The sequence below is a fragment of the Melozone crissalis genome, unplaced genomic scaffold (assembly GCF_028551555.1).
Source record: "Melozone crissalis strain CALT ecotype California unplaced genomic scaffold, PUWL_Pcris_2 ptg000006l_1, whole genome shotgun sequence".
Classification (NCBI taxonomy): Eukaryota; Metazoa; Chordata; class Aves; order Passeriformes; family Passerellidae; genus Melozone; species Melozone crissalis.
In genome coordinates, this window is record NW_026535784.1 from 40,224,487 (window position 1) to 40,246,850 (window position 22,364).

The following is a 22,364-nucleotide window of genomic DNA, read 5'->3' on the forward strand; positions in this document are numbered from 1 at the left end:
TGTGACACAGCCCTCCTGCATCTGAGCAGGCACAGGGCTCTAAACACTGAAGAGCAGAACAAAGCCCCTGAGGAGGGAAGGAAGAAGCAGGATTCTACTTCCCACCTATCCACGACAATTACCTGCATGGGGGGGTTATGTGACTGGTCTGAAAGGAGGTACCAGTATGACAAACATAACCCAGATCCTATCAGCAGAATAGCCCCTCTGTTCCCAGCAAAACCCAAGCTTTATCTCATAAGACAGGGAGATCCAGAGGCCACCATTTATAAGCAGGTGCCTGCCACTTCTGCTGAAAAAGCTTAAGATAAGGAGTACTTTCCCACCATGACTAGATCAAATTCTCATCTCACTGAACCAAGAATCTCTTCACTACACGACACTTTCATCTAGAACACCATTAAAAAAACCAAATAAAATAATTAATTAATAAAAACAAACTTCACCAATCTCATTTCACAACTGGCCACTACAAAAAATTCTACCTTTACTAAATCCCAAATGGAAATGTTCTCACAGAAAGTGTGTGGGGAGAAATGCAGCAAACAAACTTTCTTGCTCAGATCTGAATTATTTAAAACACATCAATAAATATACAGATTCAAATTTGGTTGGAGATTTCTTTAAATTATCAGGAAAAGTCAAATATTTTCCCATGTAAAACACTGTTCTGCATTTTATCAAGAGACAAGCAAATCTTTCCTAGCTCACTTTCCAGTCTTATAAGAAAGAATTATGTGATAAGTCTGAGAAACATGGCTCTACTAACTATATATAGATTGTCTTGGAGATTTTCCAACTTGCAAAGTCCTCAGCAGCTTCTTCACAGAGCAAGTAATTCTTAGGATTAATATTAAACAAAGGCTTGGTGGTTCTGGTCAGTTTTACAGACAGCAACACTTAAAAGCCTGAAATAAACAGTGTATCTTGGCACTAACACATTCATTACAAAGCCCTGTGACTCCTGGGTTTAGTGTGCAACATATACCAACACTGGAGCTGAGACACAGATGAAACAACTCTCAGAGGCTAGAGAACACCAGAAACGTTCACTATGTAGTGATAAATTCATCTAGATTTGTAGTTGCAGGGGTCTGGTGTAATTTTGGCCGGTTCAAATGTTCAGTATTTGCTCTTAAATGCACAGGTTATCTTTTATCTCTTTGGAATTGATGGTCATGGCAGTTCACCTGCTAGGGAATCATTCTTAGTTTGCCCCCAATATGCCAAACACCTAGAAACTGCCTCAGTGGAGTGGAAATTCCCCAACCCAGACAAGCCATTCTAGTTCCTCATCTGTAAAGTAACAAAAGGTCAAATAATTCTGAGAACAAATGGACTACCTTGGGAACCACACAGTCAAAATCTATAGGAAATTCTGATTAGTGCAACCTTGGTAAGGATTTGAATGTTTTCTATTTGGTTCTGTTATAGTTCTCTTGCCCACCATGAAAACTTTTCCACAGCAATAGTGAGCGTTGCCTCTTGGCTTTTGGGGTCTTTGGGTTTTTTTGTTTTGTTCTAGGGTTTTTTTGAGAACTCAATATATCTGATTTAAAGCAATAATCACTTGCTCAAAAATGCTGCAACTGAAATCTGACGCTGAAAAAAGAATTGTAGGGAACCAACTTTCACTGCAGAAATAGCTCAGAAATTTTGCAGTAGATGAAATACATTTCTCACTGTGTTTCTCACAAAATCTGCTTCAGCTTTCATTATTTTGTTTTTATCCAGGACCTAATAGATGGATATAAATTAGAGGAAAATGTGTCTGCTTTTAGTTTGAATTAAAAACAAAACATCAAAAACCCAAACAAAACTCTCTGCAAACACAGGCAGCTTTCATTTGAAATCACCACAGCCATTAAAATTCTGCAGCCAACACTCACGTACTTTCACTTCAGTGTGAAAGAGATGAATGTCTGACAACCAAAGCATGCACTGTAGTGTATTAGACAAAAAGATACCTGCTTAAAATGTGCAAGTCAACCTCCCTGCTTATATTTAGAGTTCAACTGTCCATGATTCCTATCTCAAGGCCATTTTACTTTTTTAGTTATTGCAGATCAGCAGCTGCATGCAGTATGAACAGCATTTATAATAGAGTATTGCACATTTTCCCTGTCTGGAAAGCACCAAGAGGCAGCACCCTACAAAGATGTAATTAAAATATTTAGGCTGAACTGAAACAGAATGATGGAAAGGAGTATGTGGAAACAATTTCACAAAAACACCATCACTTAAATGAATGTGAGGCACAAAAAAGGCAGGAAGTCATACTATTTGATAAGAAGGGAAGCTTTCCAATAAGAAAGGCATTACAGTTTGATACAAGGTATCTATTTTATTAACTGATTTTACTAACTTCCTCCCCTCCCCAAAAACCACGGGGGAAAAAAAAAAAAAATTTGTTATTGAGAAACAAAGTAAGACATACTGCTGATTTAATGATTATTTACCCTGCATGCCTCAAAGTACAAAGAGCAGAGAATGCAAAATATTTCCTCTGCACATTTCTAACAATTTTAATATATTTGGACTTGCAGCTTTAGTTACATATAAAGACTCATATTTATTGTAAATTTGGAATTACAGAGAAGGTAAATACTTGCTTATAGCTGTGACTGACATGTCTAAAATTATATTTGAATTCCAAAAACAGTTCTTCTTTCATTTAAAATTTACAGTCCCATTAGTCAACATTCACAAATGCAACACAGAAATGCTTTAAAAGAAGTGCTGAAAGCAAGGTACCTGAATAGGAAAAAGTTTGGTTTTACACATATTTATGACTTAAACCAACATTTCTTTCCAAATGACAGTCTCATTTGCTTGTGACACAACAGCATCCAGGACAACATATTGTTACTAGAAATGCAGTTGGAATGTTAACTGCACAGACACTGGACAGCGTGTCCTTTGACACCTGAACTTGCACAATTGCTGTGACTGGTGAGGCGAAACACTGGGTGCCCTGGCAGCCAGACACACATGCAGAGTACCTCATGTGGTCATGAGCACAGGCTCAGTCACAGCCTATGTCAGAAAAGAAAAAGTAATACTTGGGGGCACATTTCTCCATGTAATTTCTGGTAACCTTGCCTAATTTCTGGCATCAAAACTAGTGTATTTTGAAATGGAAAAAATTCTCCTCCACTAACATTTGCACATGAAAGCATAAATCCTGCAGGATATTTTTCTTGCCTGAACAGGAAACCTGCATGTTTTAATTTTATGTTAATTTTCAGAATATGACAAGTATTCTTTAAGAAGCATTCAAATAAGCATCCCTTCTCTTACAGCATTGCATTTAATTATGCAAGTAGACAAACAAAGGGTCTGTTTAGTGATTAGGGACTACAGTCAGCTTGTCAATGAGTTCTAACACTGGGTGGTAACTCATGGCAACAGGGGAGACAGAGAAGACAGCAGGCTAGATACAAATAGCAGTCCATCTTGCTATTCAGGATCAGAAGAAACAGCACCACAGAAGGAGAAAAAATGAAAGAACTCCACCAGAACAGTAATGAACCTTCCAGGAAGCACAACTGAACCACTGCAATGAAAGGTTTATATCACAATGCTTACATTTTCCCCACAACCTTTCTGCTCCTCCTTTTACGTAAATTTTTGCTTAAGGAAGGACCATTTCAATTTAGCTGCTTTATTTCAGTTTTGGAGCTCTGAACAGTCTTTTCCAATTAATCATTAAAAGAAAAAAAGGGGTGAAAAAAAGTAAACGTCCTTACTGACTGCACAATCGATCGGGCATCCTCCTCACTGCAACAAAACGGGCTGCCAGTCACCAGAATATTTGTGCTGAAAAATAAAATTAAAAACCTGCTTTATCCATCAGCAGAAAAGAGCCACACACAATTCAGTACTTATGGAAAAAACCCACCATCACATATAGAGCTCAGAAATGTGTATCTGCAAGAGATGAGGAAGCGAAAGCCACAAAGTAAGGCTGGAAGGAACAGGTGTGTGGAAGGGTGTTCTTTGTTTCTCTGTGTTTGAGGAGGTATCTAGGCTGTGTATTCTGTATTAATGCAAGCACTGCTCACACTCAGTGCTTCTGGCTGCTAGCTTGCGTTCAGTGCAGAGGAGCACAGTGGAGAAGCTAAATTCAAGCAGCCAGCAGAAATAAACTGGCACTTCCTGAAGGAGCTGAGGAACACCTCGATGGCTAGCAGAGATGATGTGAGTACACCCCATCTCTTGTGCCTTGCAAAACGGCCAGCAAGGCATGGCCACCATGGAACTAACAGCAGGTTACCTGGAATGTACCACAAAATCATGGAAGTAACAGCAGGTTACTTCAGCAACCCACCTGTAGTATCTAACAAGAAGGAAAAACAGGCCAAAATTCTGCACCTACATAAAGCAGCACATAGCTATAGTATTTCCAGACAAACTCTGGGACCACATCCTTGGCAGAAATGTTTCCCTATGAATCTGCATCCTTGCACACCAAAAATTAGTTTGATCGTGAGTTTTTAAGGTCCTACAGAATAAACTGCACAAAATTCAATTCCTCAAAGCAACAGAATGAAGAGGCCCAAGATTCTCCCAAAACAATTCTGAACAAACACTTTGGGACCATTTCTCAACAGCTGAAGTAATGAATGTCACATCTATGTAATCAATTCATTTCTGGAGCCACTTACCAGTAAATCATCATCATACAAGGAGAAATTAGTCAATCATGCTTTATTATCAATTAATTATCAAACCCATTAATATTCCTGTCATCTCAAATTAAAAAAAAAAAATCTAAGCAGCTCATGGACAGCTGCAACTTGTTGAATAGCACCAGTATAGTACAATATGAAGAGCAAGAGATGTGACTGGATACATACCACTTTATAGCACCTCCATCAACTTTTTTATGAAGCAAAGCTTTCCAGTGTTCATGGGTAGATTTAATAATTTCAACAGCAAAATCCTAGTTTAAAACAAGGAAAGTTTTGTAAATTAAAATGTTATTAAACAGAAAAAAGCCACAGAGCTGGTTTATTAAAACATACTATTTCCTAGGTTATTTTAAGGCACCTCCTTTGAGGCCTCGTTAAATTTCTGGAGAATATAACACCCTTTTTATGTAAAGAAACAAACTTCACTGTTTATCAAATATATTGGCAACACATTCAGGACTTTCCCTCAGTCTGCAGTCACAAAACACGAATGCTACATGAAAGAAATGAAATCAGCACTAGATGCTACAGAGATCCTTACTGCTGTAGAAAACTGAACCAGGCTCTAAATGGGATCAAGTGTGTGAGCTATGACTCCACCCTTAGAGATGCAGGTCACTGTTTGAGTTTCCCCTCTAGAGGCATAATTTGCATTTACTTTATCAGTGCCCAATCATACACTTAAGCATTTGCAGGAACATAACATGTCAGCTGCTTAAGAGTTTCTGCTTGTTTGAAAGAAAAATAATATTGGGAGTGGGGCTGGGATGAAAAAGCTTCCAAAAATTAATGTAAAATAAGCCCTCGGTGTCCAGATGATGACAGCTAGACTTGCAAAAAGCTGCCAACTGAACATTCACATTTGTTAACAAGGAGTGACTTGGAAAAGTGCCACTGGAACATTGTGAACTTCACCAGAGCTGCTGGAGCACAGCCACAGCTGCCTCATCACATCCTGGGTCTCTAGAAATGCTTGAGAATTATTCAAGTGCTCCAAACCAGCTATCTCAGGGCATTTAGTGCCTTCAGGCTCAACTCCAATGGCCTGACAGGGATACACTGGTCTACTGTCACTCTACAGTGCAGGAGCACCTCTAAGAGCAGTTCCTGGGAGAACAGGGGAGAGATCGGGCTATCAAGCCTTACAACTCCACAACTATTGATTTAAAAGGCAGTTTCAGTGCAGAGGGGAGTCAGGGCATTTCTTTAACCAGACAAAGCATGTAAAGCTGCCTGTGCTGGTTAGAAGGCATTACGTAACTCTGACAGCACCCTGCAAGGCTGAACTGGCCGACACATGGACATCATTCATAAGAAACTTGTGATTCTTTGCCAAGAATAATCTACACAGAGCATGCAATGCACAAGTTGCAAAGCAATTTTACTCAAATCACATCCAATTTCTCTGGAAAAATCCAGGTATTTCCTTCAACAAAGTCTATTCCCTAGTCCGATCTCCTTTCAAACACTGGTCATTCTTACTGTAAGTAGTCTAAAAAGCTGGTTTTCTAAAAAAAATAAGGCAAGTAATTTTTCAGCCTTCAAGCCCAATGTTCCAAATGTTTTTACAGAGATTTAACAGAAAAAAGTATGCCTTGAGCAAATACAAAATATGAAAAAATCTGCAACCCATTGTCTTAAACTGCATACCCTAAAAACAAAAGTTAGAAAATTTTACCAACAGGACTACAGAAAAAACTGAAAAGACAATCTGTTCATTACTCTGACACAGAGAATGAAAATGTTTTAAAAAACATCTACAAACACACAGATGCATGTGTAAATCTCATCAGGACTAGGACTAATTTTTTTTTCAGACTTTCTTTACTGACCTATGCATTTTTCTGGAACAAAATGGTAGGCAGGAAACAATATTTAATCCTAGCCTAATAAATTGTACACAGAAGTCCCTCCCACCAAAATTCTTTTCATTAAGCTTCCTCCTTTACAATTCCAAAAATTCTAGAGTCCATGTAACAGAATGATGTATTTTTAATTTTGCATTATCTTCACCTTGTTTTTAAATTCTCCATTTAAAGCAAAGTGATTTTCTGGTTTACCATCAGGGACTTTATATAATTGGAACCAGTCAATTGTAGCCTCAAGATAACCCGGTTTGTGCTTCTTGACATCATCGATATCTGTAGGTTAAAAAGATTTAAAAAAAAAAAGAACTGATCATTTTCACTCACAGGTTTCAGAACATCAATTTTTTAAATTTTCCTAAAGAATCTGCAGCAATTTGATTTCACTGAATACTTTCAAAGTGATTGGTAAACTTTACTTTATTACATTAGCTGCCCATAGTTGCTAGCTTATGATTTCACAACCACACTAAGCAGGTAAAGCAGTCATCTCCTGCCCTTCATTCATTAAGAGCCAAAGGTACAATGAATAAAAGGACCATATTTGTGACAGGAGAAGAAAATCCTATCTTTATCTCAGTAGGTAGCTCTTGCAATACTTAGATTATTCACTGACACAATTTTTTCTTCCAGCAACTGCAGGGCCTACGAGCCTTTTTTGATAACGGAAGAATAACTATAAAAACAATTTCAACACATGGATCTTTAAACCAGGACCTCTTAACAAAATACAGGCTTGACTTGTCAACATTATATTAAAAGTCACTTTTTTGCTCACATTAGTCCCAAATTCATCCCCTTCAAGACATGACAGAGACGTGCCAGGAGCTCTAAACACTAACTTTACTGATAATCTTTACTGATACCTGCATACTCACAGTGACAAACAATTCTACCTCTACAATCCTGATGGACAAAGATGTGACAGGACACAAAGAGGAATGTATTCTATTTGTGGGACACCCTTGTGAAGCAAAGATGAACACTACCCTGGTGTATGCAGAGAGATGAAACATCACAGTAATTCAGCTTGAAGACTACGCTGCCGTATCAACGATGCAGTTCCTGATTCTCCACCCCTTACCTGCTCTGCATATCAAATTTTAATGGGCTGTCCTTGGAGACAGCCACCACTTCTGTCACTTGCAATGGCATGGCCCTATCAACCCCTTAACAAATTAACTCCCTGGCAACATGTTTACATAGCAAAAGCTTTCAACACTGTTCTAATAATTTTGATGTCATAAAGGATTTCGTCCATCCCAGAAGCCAAATACTTTGTACCGGTGTGATCTTCTATTTCCTTTCCACAGTCACTTCTGATGGAAATGGGAGCTGACCTTTTACTCCTGTAGTCTACCAACTATTCCATAACCTCACTCTGCTCAGGCCATCTTCCAAGGTGTTAGTCTCCTCTAGTGTTTTGCAAGTGACTCGCTCGTGTCTCCCTTCCTCATTCCTTCTTGCTCTCTCTCAATACTGCCTGGCTCCCTCATTACCTTCTCCCATAGGTACGCCTCACTTGATGACATCTGGTCAGCAGTGATTTCTGCTAAGATGCTCTTCTGTCTATCCAGTCCTAGAAAATCAGAGTTGCTTAGTCTATGGAATTGATACCTAGTCATGTATCTTTAACTGCCTAAATGTCTTTTAAAATTTCACTGTGAACCTGAACAAAGACATCAAAGTATTTCTGAAGAGAACAATAAGCGAAGAGAAAAGGTCTTGTGCTACAGACCATTCAATTCTCAGTAGACCACCAAGAGAGAAGACATGTAGACTGAAGTGGGAGGCCAGACCTATGCCTCAGAAGACATTCTGAGTGTTAATAGCATGTCATAGATGCCACTGCCAAATTCCACTGCATTTCCACTACCCAAAGAATAAAGCATGAAACTCTGAAGAACCCCATGTAAATTTTTGCTTTGCACACACTTTACAGGGCTACGTGTTTACGGGCTCAGAGTAAAACACATTTTGAACTTGGCTGCTGGCCATCTGTCTGTAGGAGATCAGGGAATTTCACTGGCAGAATCCCAGAAAAAAGCAAGGGCACATAAGACTGTGCTAGGTCTTCTAGCTGAAATACGTGTTTAAGAGCACAAAAAGCTTCTCACTAGGGTGGGGTGGGTGAGACCAACCAAGAAGGAATGATTTAGAAAAGGGTGGGATCTTGGTTGGAGGATGAATGCTTCACTTGGGCACTAATAAAACTGCAGCTCCAATTCCAATCAATCAGTTTCAGGACCCCAATGTATCATCTTGTTCTCTCCAAGCAAGAGAACATCCCTCTTCCAACTTAAAACATTGTCATCTCCTCCTCTTATGAAGTTTGAATTCACATCTAACACTTGTTGAAGAGACAGTATCTCCTCAAGTTTGTAAAGCAAACCAGGCTGCTGCAGCAATTTCCTTGGCTCCCAGCAGTAGACTAACTCCAGACCTCTATCTCTAGATACTACTTGAATTCAAGCATACTTTCTCATACTGCTGCTCCTTTTTTCTGGTTCCTATTCCAGCAAATGTCTCTCCTAACTCTGCTTCTCCACTCCCACTACTTGGTTATTTGCCTCCTACTCCCATAAAAACTGTTCATCAAAAGTGCCTTACAGTCTACTAACTGGCACTTGGTACTTTTCTCCATCTGTTGCCCCTTATTTATAGGTTTTATTTACACTTATTTGAAGGACTCAAATATTAGGATAGGCTTTGAGACAGACTTTCATTATGTCCTTTTGTTAGAGATTCTAATCTTCATGGATAGAATTGTCTCCCTGAATTTCACACTCTCTCTACTGGAAAATACCTTGCCCAAGTAAAGTGACTAAACACAATCATACTACAGCATTGTATGGATGGAGTATACTCTGGTTTTGAGTACTTAAGAAGGAGGGCATTGGTTGCTTTTATTTCCTGGGTTCCTTGCAAGGTATTCTCCTTTTCTCCTTCATCCCTATGCTTCACTTCACTATTCTTTACTATAAAAGACAGCTACTGAACATCAAATGAAATTTGAATGCTTGATTAAAAAAAAAAAAAAAAGACTCCAGAACATCTGTATTATAACGGAAGTTGGTGGCAAGCAGAAGAAAAACATGCAACAATGCAATAAAACACACCCCAGGAAAGTATCAATGCTGTTGCTGTGGAGTCAGCATTTAATACAAAATACAAGGAAAACAGCAGCTCTTGCATCACTCACTCAACAGCCACCTCTTCAGTTCATTAAAAGTCACCACAGAAAAACCTGAAAGACAGTTTGTCTTCCACTGAAATCTAAACAGCCTCTTTGGGATATCAGGGGGGAAAGGAGAAAAACCACATCCAGAAAACAAAAAAATAAGCAAAGAAAGGTAAAAGAGAAGATCCCACTAAGCAGTACAATAATTTACTACACTAATATCTACAGAAGATAGCTTCAAATTATTATGATTTTTTTTAAAAAGCAAACAATTTAAATGTCTTTTCTTCAGCAAACACTGTTAAGAGAGTCTTTTTTGAAGTTGACTGCTTATCTTCCCTCACTGTACTCACACTGATGTTAAAAGGGGCAGGTTGGGGAGCAGCAACTGTTTAGGAGGCCCAAAGCAGTTTGATCTCTGCCAGTAAGCCCTGCTCAAAGCAGCAGAGCAGGTCAGGCTCCTGCAGTTATGTTATCAGCAGGTCCCCACAGGGCTCTAAGTGGGAATTACTCTACACTGCCTGCATACAACCATAGGTCTCATTTTTCTGGGCACCAAAATTAAGTGCCAAGGGTTAAAAAGAGACCGCCGATCACATTAAGGGCTGCAGTTCAGTGTGCATAAGGAAAAACCCTAGAGGCTGGCACCATGAACTGCTGCTACCTCTCTGTCAGGGGAGTGAGCTAACATGAATGCAGATCCTAATTCTAACTGGCTTTACAGAAGAGAGCAACAAAAGCATTTGTACAAACTACCATTTTTAGTACAACAGATGCTGCTTCTAGCAAGCAAAGCTAAAACAACATGTTTGCAGCAAGCTTTCTAAACAAGGTCTGTGGGAAGAGAGGACATATGTTTTTAATAACATCTTATAAACATTTACAGGAAGCTGCAGCTACATTCCATATAAAGGCATTTGGTGTATTTTGTGCAAGGGGTAGGAGGGGAGACTTGGTACAGCAAATTAATTTCTTTATACTGGGTGCTTACACAAATCCACAACAAAGGTCTTCTGGGCCTCTGCTGCATCTCTGTGAATAAATATACTCACATGTAAAGGTCTGTAACAATATTTAGTACAAAATATACAATATGCCTTAGTTTTGCCATTTAGGGTTTTATCACTAAACCCTATCTTGAGATGTGTATTGTAAAAGCAGCATGGCAACACAGCACAGTTAACTACACCAGTGTCAGCAAAAGGTAGCACAATAAAGCCAGCAGATACCACCAACTGCTGTTGAATAGACCCTGGCATCTTTCCAGTGAGCAATGGCAGCAAAAATGGCTGCTAAGATTCCAGGCCAGTAAATCACCTCCATAATGCCATGGACTAATACATGATTAGTCCAATTTGCTGAAGGAGGGCAAGATGACCTTTTGAAAGCCAGACTTCATACACTGCTTCAAACACAGTTCCTGCTTCAACTGCCAGTGATTTTTAAAACTTCTTGTCCAATATGAAGATGCCACATACATTTAGACCAAATCACAGCATAAAATTGTCACTCATCCCTTCTGAGCCCAAACTAGAAAAGCATTAGATATACAAGTGAACTCCAATATATTAAATTCAATCCAGACTATGAGATAAGCAGACAAGCAACCTTTCTACCACAAAAATTTACTTCCAACAAAATAAAGAAAACAACCCAGCCTATTACACCACCAAGATTTAGTGTTTCAGTCTGCAAGGAGGAGCTTTTAGGTCTTTTCTCAGAGTTGTTTGGTCTAATGTTGCTCCGCTGGTCTACTAACAGCCATCTGCCTAGCAACTGCCTGAGCAGAAACACAACAGCACAAAGCCAGATCTTAATGAAATAGTTGCTTTTAGACTCCAACTAGACATGATCAGATTTATCTTTCTCACACAGATGCCTGCATCTGACATACCACTTGTATTTGGGGAGAGATTGTCCCTATGCCCACCAGAATTAAGTGCTATTATTTCAAACAGATTACCTTACAAAGTCAGTCCAAAAAGACACTAAGACCCTGCTATTCCTCCTGATGACAGAGTTCCCACTTAAAACAGATGCTAAGCACTGCCTATCATTCCTGGGTATTGTCACTGTAAACAAGAGTTTCTCACTGCTCTGTGTGAAACACAGAGCTCTAGGCAGGGTTTCCAATTTAAACCAGTATTTATCAATAAATGCCTGCACAACACAGTCCAGTGGAGTGCTATGAATAAACAATGAGAAGCACTCAGAAGTTGTGACCTCTCAGTTCTGAGTTCTGTGAAGTCTCAGAAAAATCAATTGCACTTATGAGAAGGATTGCAATCCTGGAAGGAGAATATCCCGGGTACCTGGTGTGTGCTTAAAGAGACAAAGGGAGTTAACACACAGTCCAGGCTCAGGATGGGGTTTGCAAGTAATCACCACTCTGGTGTCTTGAAATTATCTTTTCCAAATGTTCACTGGGGGCTCCGCACATACTGAGCTGAAAGCAAATGTGATGATTCTCAGTGCAGTTGGAAATCTTTAACAAATGATACAGAAGTGACTGGACAGGATTAGAAGGCAACACTTAGCCTCATCTTCCCCAGGAGGCCACCTCCATAACACAGCAGCACATCAATTACAGAGGGAGAGACTGGTTTTATCCGTAGCTGCCATGCCTTTATGCTGAAATAATTAACAACTTTGGGAAGGGGGAAAAACAAGTATAAAAGGACACATTGTACTGCCTGCTCTGACAGATTTGTTTGTTTTCAGACTGAAGAATGATTGCTGTTAAACACTGCAAGCCAGTCATGTCTTCTGAAAGCAGTCAGGGGCTTTTTTTCCCCCCCTTTTCTTTTTTCTGTAAATTTTGGGCTGCAACTCCAATCCCAAAGGGAAATCATATTAAACTGGATAAGTAGTTCTACACTTCTTTGAATCTCAGAACAATTCTCTTCTTGAAGTTTTGCACATATCCCTGATAAGAAAGGATGCACACAGGAATCAATTACAGGCAATGGTTTGCCCATTCCTCCTACTACTTTTTCTTTTTTTAAGACTAAAGCTCTTACTTCTCCCTGCCCAAATAAACTAAAGTTGTAATAGAGCTGATATAAATCAGTCATTACCTGGGGAAAAACAAAAACAAAACCAACCAAAAAACCAGAGAGAGCTTTCAAATACAGACAGTTAACCCCAAATAATAAATAATAGTGGAATAAACTACCACAGTTTTGCCCCTGCTTAGTGGACTCCCCTTCTGAATTCTCTCATCCACTTTTCTGACCACATTCTCTCAGAAATTGCCAGGGAGAAAAGGTCAGTCTTTAAGCAGAACAGTGCCTAGAAATGAAATGCTATTCACTTTTCTTTTAACTACTGACACTTATATTGCATTTTACTGCACATTACAGAGTGGTTTAAATTGATACTGACATTAACAGCAAACTATTACTTACTCTTTCCTTAAGCTGAACTTCTTAATCTCTAACTGTCAAAGTAGTTAAAGAGTCATAAACACTATGCAGTAATTCATCTGCCCAATGATTTTAATCAGCATCAACCCAAGAGTTTCCTTTTCCTCATCTCTTCTTCTCCCCTTCTTTCCCCACAAGTCAAGTATTCTCCATGTGAAAGTAACCTGCAAGAAAACTGAGAATGAAGGACTAGTCCAGTGATATACTTTACATTCAGAAACCATGAAAAAACCTCAATGGCTGAGAAACACACTTCTTTAAAAAGCAACTGGATTGGTCTATTCCTACAGAAAGGCTACTCTGCACCTTGGTGCTCCCTTACCAACAAAGAGCAGGCTCTCATTGTACATACCTGATGGTATATATGGTTTCTGGTTTCCTAACAACCAGTTTTAGACAAACCTCACTTAAGACTCATGATTCCTAGTAATATTCCATTTGAGGAAGCAAATCTCCATCTATCCAGAGAAAAACTGCACTGTACCTGTGCTATGAAAACTTAACTTCCTGCAGTTTTAACACATCAGAATGACACCTCATGTGCTACTCACATGGACACACTTCAGTATTCGAGTTTCATTTGGATACCACAAGTCTGATCACAGGGAGGACAAGTTTGAGCAGGATATTTCCCCCTGCACAGCTCATCATCAAGGCTGATGAGGGTAAGCTGCATTAGCAGTTTATTTTGCCAATTTTCAAGCTAAAAGGTGAAACCCAATTGTCCACACTAAGCAACAAACTCTGGAAGCAAGCCTCTTAAAAGTGGCAAGACATTGGAATGTCTTGTCCGAATGCAACACAATGCCTGTAGATATAAAAGGAACAAACACTTTCAAAAAGGAAAACAGTAGTGTGCTACACAACATAGAGCAGGTAAGTATGCACTACTACACAATACATAAGCCTGTAATTATTGGAGGTCACTTTCTAAGGCAGTTGTGTTTCAGGAGCCAAAAAACTTTCTGCATGCCGTGTCCCTTTGAAAATCCAAGCAAACCATTTTAGAAGTTTAGTGTGAAAGCATATATGTCCTACTTGAAGGTAGCACGTGACCTAAAACACAACCAAAAATAAAAAAAACCAAAAACTCAAAACCAAACAAACAAAAAACCCAAAACAAACAAACAAAAAAGTCTTGCCTTTCCACTATCTGCTTCTTATCCTGGGAGGCCTAAACTCAGGCACTATTCTGCTGGGCAAGTTTCTGACATAACTGCATTAGGAAAGACAAAAATACTTGCCATGGATTTTCTGAGCTTCTGGGTCATCTGCACTGATGGCAATTATCTTCCAATCTGTCTCTCCTTCATCAATAAGACCTAAAAGACCCAAGACCTTCACCTGAACAATCTCACCAGAAGAACGAACCTGAAACAGAAAGTAATGCCACAAAGATTTAGAAAACAACACGTAAAACTTCTCTTTTACCTTAAAAAAATAGTTTTACATTTTTGACCAGCAGGTTGTAACAAAATTGCAAGATAGCTAGAAATACTAAATAGATGTGTAGTGTGTTTGCAGATCTTTCTTCCACCGTTACTATTCTCCAATCATCAATTCTCCAGTCAGCATTTATTTAAGTAGAAAAGTAGATAAAGTTTTTTCATTCCCTTTTACCCAAGTTCCCCCACACTTTGTTGGTTTTCCTTCCAAACTGTAAGTCAGAAGCATCTCATATTCATTTTTTAACTTCTTCCTGTCCCTTGACTCTCTACTTTCTGAACTCAGGGTCCTATTTTCTGTCTTGTTATTCCTTCCTCTGGACTCCAATATACACATATAAACGCATAGCACTCCCCCAGAAATACCAACACAACCATTTTTGCATATTCTTTGGAACCTTCTCCCTACCAGCTAATATCTCCTCTTTAACTCTTTCTGGATCCCTTGAGATTAATTTTTAGGTTTCTTACCTCAAATAAAGCCACTTTCATTGAAGTCATTAATTAAATTTCCCCATACCGAAATATCCTAAGAGATCCCTCTTTCAAACTCGTCCATTTCATAACCTCATTTTCGACACAGCATTGTTCCATTCTTTGCTGCCTCTAGATATGTAGAATTTTCTTTCAGTGAGCTAAACCTTTCCTTTATACCTACCAATGCTCCTTGCTGCACCTCTTTTTCAGCTATCCATTCCACAACTCATAACTCCGCAACACTGCAGCAGGTTCCTGTCTTCTCTAGAAAAGAGGATCTACTTCTTTTAGCACCCATGAGTAAAATCAAAACTACCTCCTTTGTGGGTCTGACTTTATAATTCTAATATGCATGATGCTGTCATATTTCCTCATTTTTCAGCAACCTGTTCCTAGCTCCAATACTGCTAACAGGGAAAAAAGAAATAAACCTTAACTGTCACTTCCTTCACCCAAAACTTACTGTCCAACTACACAACTTCAGGATGTTGTTCTTTTATTTTCCCTTTTAGCCAGTATAAACACTTTACCAAATCCTACCATCCCCCGTCCCTTCTAAAAATCCACCATTTTCTCACCTATTCTCTCCTTAGATCCTCTATTGATACTTTTGTCAGTCCCTAACATTATTAACACATCTTTTCTTGTTTTCCATCTGACCTTTTCTTTCAGAAGTTGCTACCAAATTATTACGTTAACCTTGATAAATTAAATTAATCCTGACAAATACAAACCTTTGAACCTATTTCACAAACATCAATAGGATCATTATCCCCACAACATCCTGTAAGGTTATCCGTATGGTTTGGATCTTCCCAGGTCTGCCAAGGAAAAGAGAACTATCAGTTAGCTGCTGAACTGCAATTACAACTCATCTTACCACTAAATTACAAAGATTAGCAAAAGTAACAATAAAAACATCAGCTTTCTGAGAACAGGCTTGCTCAATGGGAGGAGAAAAAGTAAACAGCCAGTGGTCTGACACTGTGTAACTCATACTCAGGACAAGCGACATGAGGATTACTGAGGACATATTTTTCCGGTGTCAATGACTCAACAGATACATTTTACCCAATTGCAGTGATTCAGGCATCAGAGGACCCTGAATATGGATTTTTCTAGTTACTAGTGATAGTGGGATCAAGCTGGGACATCTTACAATTACATTTTCATTATACTTATTACATACCATGATACTAACATAAATTCTTTTCTAACACATCTAAGCTTTGAGCGAACCACACTCCTATGCATATATTTGTCAGCACCCAAAAACCTTTTTAAAGATTTTAGATTTAGGTATGAAGCATTTCTGAGTATTTTGAGACATGTACATTCCAAAGGACAGCTAAGAGTTGAAGACTAAAGAGGAAAGTTTAAACCCCAGCTCTGAATACTGCACAAGCAAGGAATCCTAGCTGAGTTATACTAACTTAATTACTACAAGTACTTGTTTCTACTTTAAGAAGCAATGAGTAATTCATCCTACAGTTGAGAAGTTTTTCTGTTAAGAATTGTGAGTCCAATTAGGTGTTGTTGAAAAGATTATAGAAAACTTTTTTTTCCAAGGAGTTATGCTGCTAGCTTCTACGGTCTGTGACTATAACTCCACCCCAAACTTGCTCTTGAGAACTTGACTGATACTGGAAGGCAAAATGATGAAAAGAATATGTTTAGGTAGCAGAATCATTACCAAAAAACTGCTGAAGTGAAATCAAGAGAGATCTTAAAATTTGTATTTACTTTTCCAGTACTCTTCACAGAATGAACTAGGTTGGCTGGAAAAGATCTTGGAGATCATCAAGTCCAACCTATGATCTAACATCACCTCATCAACTAAACCATGGCGCTGAGTGCCACATCCAGCCTTTTTTAAAACACCTCCAGGGACAGTGACTTCATCATCTCCCTGGGCAGCCCATTCCAATGCCCAGTTAGTCTTTCTGCAAATTTTTTTTTTCTAATGTCTACCCTAAACTTCTCCTGACACAGCTTAAGACTGTGTCCTCTTGTCCTTCCAAAGTGCTTTTTATTTAGGGCTGCATTATAGCAGTATTTCTCTTCTGCCCAGTCACACCTCTTAACCTCTCAGTTAGAAGGAAGGAACAGTATTGTTCTCTGGACAGCACAGCAACTTCTGCTATGATAGCAAATAGTCTAAATTAAAAATGACAATTACGTTCAGCCCTCCCCAGTTCACCAAGTAACAAGGGATGCCAAACATTTCTCCTGAGGAAAGTATTCTAAGTCCAAAATAATGCACTTTTCGAAGGAAAATATTTACATTTTCAAATAATTCTGGCTTTGAACTAAGGAACACACAATTTCAAAACATTAAATGGAGTTGCTCATTTCCAACTACACCTACTCGGAAACTTTGTCTACTGACACTGCTGACTGGGCAAGATTTCACTGCTGTATTCAAGAACCTGCCTAGCATCTCCTCTCCAAGGATCAAACACGTAAGCAGATTTTTGGGACTCAACTTTCATTGCTTATACAGTTAGGTGCAAAGAAAATAAATTATTCTTTTCAAGCTCCATCATGTTCTTCAGTACTAATTGAAGTCTAATGTGTTATTCACAGAAATGAAAAAAATTTGAAGCTTTTCATTATACTCAAAAATTCAGCCATTTTTCAAGGCTCAAAGTTTTCAATGTGTCATGATCAGTAAAGTCTCACAGTTCAGAGAAATGTTAAGGAAGGCAGTTGAGGTTTAATCTAAAAAAGAACAGCCCTTGTGTTCCTCTTCGTTAAAGATACTAAGAAATCCCAATTAAAATTTAAGCTGCAATACATGAAAATCTTAAATGAATTTTTAAATAAATGCTTTGTTTAAGCAGAAAAGGTCTACTTGACAAAATATTCTTGAATGGCAGACCATGACAATTAATTCTATCAGTACAGTACAGAGGCATAGACTAAAGATTTGAGATTTCTTCATCATTTAACTCCTTCCTGAAAACACAGCTCCTATTTATTCCCACACCCAAATTCCGATCAAAATTTATGGACACAATAAAGTTCAACATAAAAAAAATCCTAATTTACAAATGTATCAAAGAGAATCACCCCTCTTGCAGCTGATTTGCATTCAGGCAGTATCCAAGATTTACAAGGCAATTTACACAGAAGACAGAAAACTTTCACCATTATAACAAAAATGTTACCTGTGGGAGGGCACCATAATTCCATATATAACCCTTGTGAGGAAAGATATTCGCCACATATCGAAGCTTGCCTTTCTTTGTATCATGTTTAATGGGATTCAATGGCTCCTCTGTGGCAATCTAAGCAGATCGTGAAAGAGGGTGGGGAGCAGGGAGAGGAAAAGAGAGAAGGAGAATGTTAAAATGGAAAGCAATTAATTCCATACCCAACCAGTGAGAAAGATCCATCTGGCAGCACAAGCTTGTGGTTTGAGGACTATTAAAACTACTATAGCCTCACTCTGAATCTCAAGGGTCATATTCAAAAAGCTGCTTATTAAGGTATTAAATAATGCTGTAAAGTATGCAAGAAAAAATGAATCTAGAAGAGAAAGTAATAAATTTCTAAGGAGGCTGTCATGGTCAAACATAAAAACTGAAAGGAACTTAAGTCAGAAGCTCTTGGACTTTATGGTACAAGTTCAACACACATGCAAATGGTGGCACAACATCTTTCAACAAGAGGAGCTTTGACAGCCACAGAGGAAATGTTTCATGTTCTTGCTCTCTGCTCCTTGCTCTGCAATTGCAAACACCCCCTTTTTTTCCATCACCTCTCAGCATACAAATGCTTTTCCCAAGCACAAGTTCCTCACAGTCAGCAAATGCCAACTTAACACAGATTTGGAACAAGTTAAGCTACCATTTGAAGAAGGCATTCTTATTCCGAAAGAAGCACTGACAGAAAAGCTGAGCTACAGCTGAATAGTAACATCCTCCCCCAAAGCCCATACACAAACCACACACATAGAGCCACTGCCTGAGTTACCCACCACAGCTAATTTGCACTGCAACCACCCTTTGACACTCCACACCACAGTCCCAACCCACCAACCCACGTTAGCTTGGCTCTTGCTTACAAACACTCATCTGAGCGGCAAAACATTTGTCACAGGCTCAAGTGATTACACTCAAGTGGTGCATAGTTTCCCTGCATGAGCACATAGCCCTCTGCCCATATCCATTTTATATCCCTGGCCTTCACCTGAAACACCATCACCAAAGTCATCTCAAAGGAATTCCGCCTTTTAGAACCACCAACCTCAACAGCATGTACTCATTCCAAAAGTAAACCCTCCTCAAGAGCCAAGATGACGGTTCACACATTTCTGGCTTCACACTGGATTCTACCTGCTCCTGGTCATAACCAAACAGTGAAGGGCTCAAAAAGCCACCTGGGACACTGATGGAAGTGGAGCTCAGTAATGCCTTTTGTTCACGGAAACTGGGACAAAGAGGAGTAACTGAGGGCACCAAGGGAAGAAAAACAGAAATAGAACAAGCTGAGGAGCAGAAGATCTGTAGCAGGAAATGTAACAGTGGGTAGATATTCATACTAATGCAAGGCTTAATGTCCTGAAGTCTCCATTGCATGTGAGGAGAGATGAACAGACAAGATCTGGTAATAGCAGGAATTAGCAGCTTACCATGGTCGGGACTAAAGGATTGCCAGGACACGATGGCAATGCAAGACAACTACCTTAATTGATGCAGCAAATTTTAAGGATATTAAAAGTTAAAAATTAGGAAACTATATCTAGTCTCCTCCATCAAACCCAAAAAGCCTAAAATCAATGATTTCTAAACCTAGCAGGACAAACTTTTCTACTCCTGACATAATGAGAAGCATAGGGAGAGCACCCTGAGCTTTAGGCAGAGTTCAAGTAGCACTGTCAAATGGATCCTCTGCAAAAGAGAAGTCAGCTGCCACAATAAATCATGAGCTTAAAATAAACGGTAAATATCTGAAGTAACCCTGCTTGAAGAGTAATAGCTGCGATGGCAAACACAGTTCTATCATCAGGGAAAGGAGAAAAAAGTCTCAAATAGCAGGCTAAGAAGGTTCTTTGGTATTATTTTCAATAATTAAAAGAGTTAACAGCTCAACCATGAACTTCCTTAAAAGCATCTGGGAAGCATGCCTAAAATTAATACAAATGTTCAGGAAGACAGGACATATCCTGGTGAGATCTGTTGTTTCACAAACACTACAAATGCTTTTACTACTTGTAAAATATCTCCCTGCAGGAGTTCATACTTTCAATCAGTGAAGTCCCCAAATATTTTTTTTTGGTCACAAGGAAATGCTCTTTTAGTTGCATCTCCATTTGTTGGGATTTGGCCTAACACACATACAGTGGAAATGATGAATTAAATCATCTGAGTAGAATGCTACATAAGCAAACAGAGTCTAAGAGTTAGTCTAAATGCTGGAAAACACCCTAAAAGTCAGTACTCCAGGACTCTGCTGCAGATATGCTGCACTCTGCAGTGAGAGGGTTGTCAAGATGCAGTGCCCACCTGCTTTTCCCGCTTCCACCAAGAAAACAACCAGTAGCTCAACGCTTTCTGTAATTGCAAGGAAAGTGTATGCACCACTTCAAACCAATTTTTTAACAGATAACATTTTAGTGTGCAAAGAGCAATCCAAACTGTGATTACATTCTGCCTACTGGAAGCCACTGCATTGTTGTAACTTCCACAAACACCTATATAATCAAGGTATTTTTCTTAATTACCTCCATTTTTGCGTTGGTCCAACGAGGCATTTCTACAACCATATTAAACAGGACCTAAAACAAAAAAATAGTAACAGAACTGAAAATAAATTCCACTTGGCAATTAGTATTTTACAGTAACACAAATTCTCTCCTGTGCATTCAGCAGCAACACATATCACATTTCTGTGTTACAGCCACTTTTATTTGTATAGTTCCTTTGTATCAACCTCCATGGTTCATCCCTTCCCTACCTCACCCTTTTCAAAATAAGGATAACAAGAAGCAACGGAAATACTCCTGATGTTTTTTGTTCCCATGTCAATATCACTCTTCACAATATGTTCAGAATGTCCATGGAATGGTTTGCCATGAGGCAGAGGTTTAGTCTACTTGTCAGAGAGGATTGAATGTTTCTACAGGACAGAGTTAGCTTCCCTTAAGAAGTGGAAAGGACCATGTTTTGAGTTTTTTCCCCCATGGATTTATTCCTTCAGGCCCTCCTCTTTTGCCTTACTATTTTTCAAAACTCATGCAAATGACACTTCTGTTTCTCTGTCACATCCGGTTCAAGTGAGCTGACACTAATCCAAAAGTGATGGTAGAGGAAGGGCATGGACACAGACAGCTCACATTTGTGTTAGCCTTTCTAACAGAAACAAAGTGAAAGTTTTTTAAGAAGGTGGTGTGGGAGGAAAAAACCCAATAAACATGTAAACTTTCATGCTTTTAGAAGAAAAATAAGCAGACCACACCTTCTTACTGAGGAGGTTAAAGCAACATTTTCCAAAGAGAAAAACTCTGTGTAACTGCCAAAAGATTTCTTCTTATGAAGCTGAGTTAAGCCCTGCCAAGGAGAAGAGGACTTACTGAACTGGGTAACTAGAACAAACATCAAGCAAGGTCTACAACCTGTTTTAGACTACTACAATGACCTCAAAAATATCACATTGCCTGGGACATCTCTTCACAGCCAAGGAAAAATCATATTGGTATTAGCAATTGCAACAGGTCAGGAAAGACAAAATATGTTTGTGCAGAAACTCGTAAGAAAAAAAATGCAAAGTTGAACCAAATGAAGACTTGCACTGATACTCTAACTACACCACAATTAAGGTTCCAGTGAACCCTTAAATATTTGTATTTTTGCTCCTTGCACCCTGCAGCAGCAACAAACAAACAAACAAACAACATTACCAGGGTCAATGTCACAGTCTGATTAAAGTAATTCCAATGGTTCTATGATCATCTCCTCCCAAACAAATCTGGAATGTGGAAAGCAAGAAAGCAAAGGAAAATCCCAACTGTCACTCAGCATTTCTACTATGAGATCACAAGCTATGCACAATACTGACAGCCAATACCCAATAAATTTAAACTATATTTGCCATCCATAAGTACTGTGCCCATAATGCAATCAGTGGCATGTCAGATGGAATCACTTCTCCCAACCAGGTCATGGCCAAATAATAAAAAAGATTAAAAAAAAAAGAAAAATATTTCAGATAAGCCTCAGTTTCATAAAATACACCTCATGTATGTAAGAACAGTTGAAACTAAAATAAAGAGG

General features: G+C 38.9%; 1 protein-coding gene across 1 annotated transcript in view; it reads right to left on the bottom strand.

Annotated features, from left to right (window-relative positions):
• PPA2 (inorganic pyrophosphatase 2) overlaps positions 1 to 22,364 on the bottom strand; it is a 34,740-nt gene that overhangs the window by 1,948 nt on the left and 10,428 nt on the right. The window contains exons 4-10 of the mRNA XM_054291868.1: positions 20,816 to 20,869; positions 18,258 to 18,377; positions 15,822 to 15,908; positions 14,410 to 14,536; positions 6,708 to 6,835; positions 4,860 to 4,945; positions 3,750 to 3,819 (exon numbers count right to left, since the gene is read on the bottom strand). Of these exons, the coding sequence (XP_054147843.1) occupies positions 3,750 to 3,819; positions 4,860 to 4,945; positions 6,708 to 6,835; positions 14,410 to 14,536; positions 15,822 to 15,908; positions 18,258 to 18,377; positions 20,816 to 20,869 (672 nt within the window). The remainder of the gene's footprint in view (positions 1 to 3,749; positions 3,820 to 4,859; positions 4,946 to 6,707; positions 6,836 to 14,409; positions 14,537 to 15,821; positions 15,909 to 18,257; positions 18,378 to 20,815; positions 20,870 to 22,364) is intronic.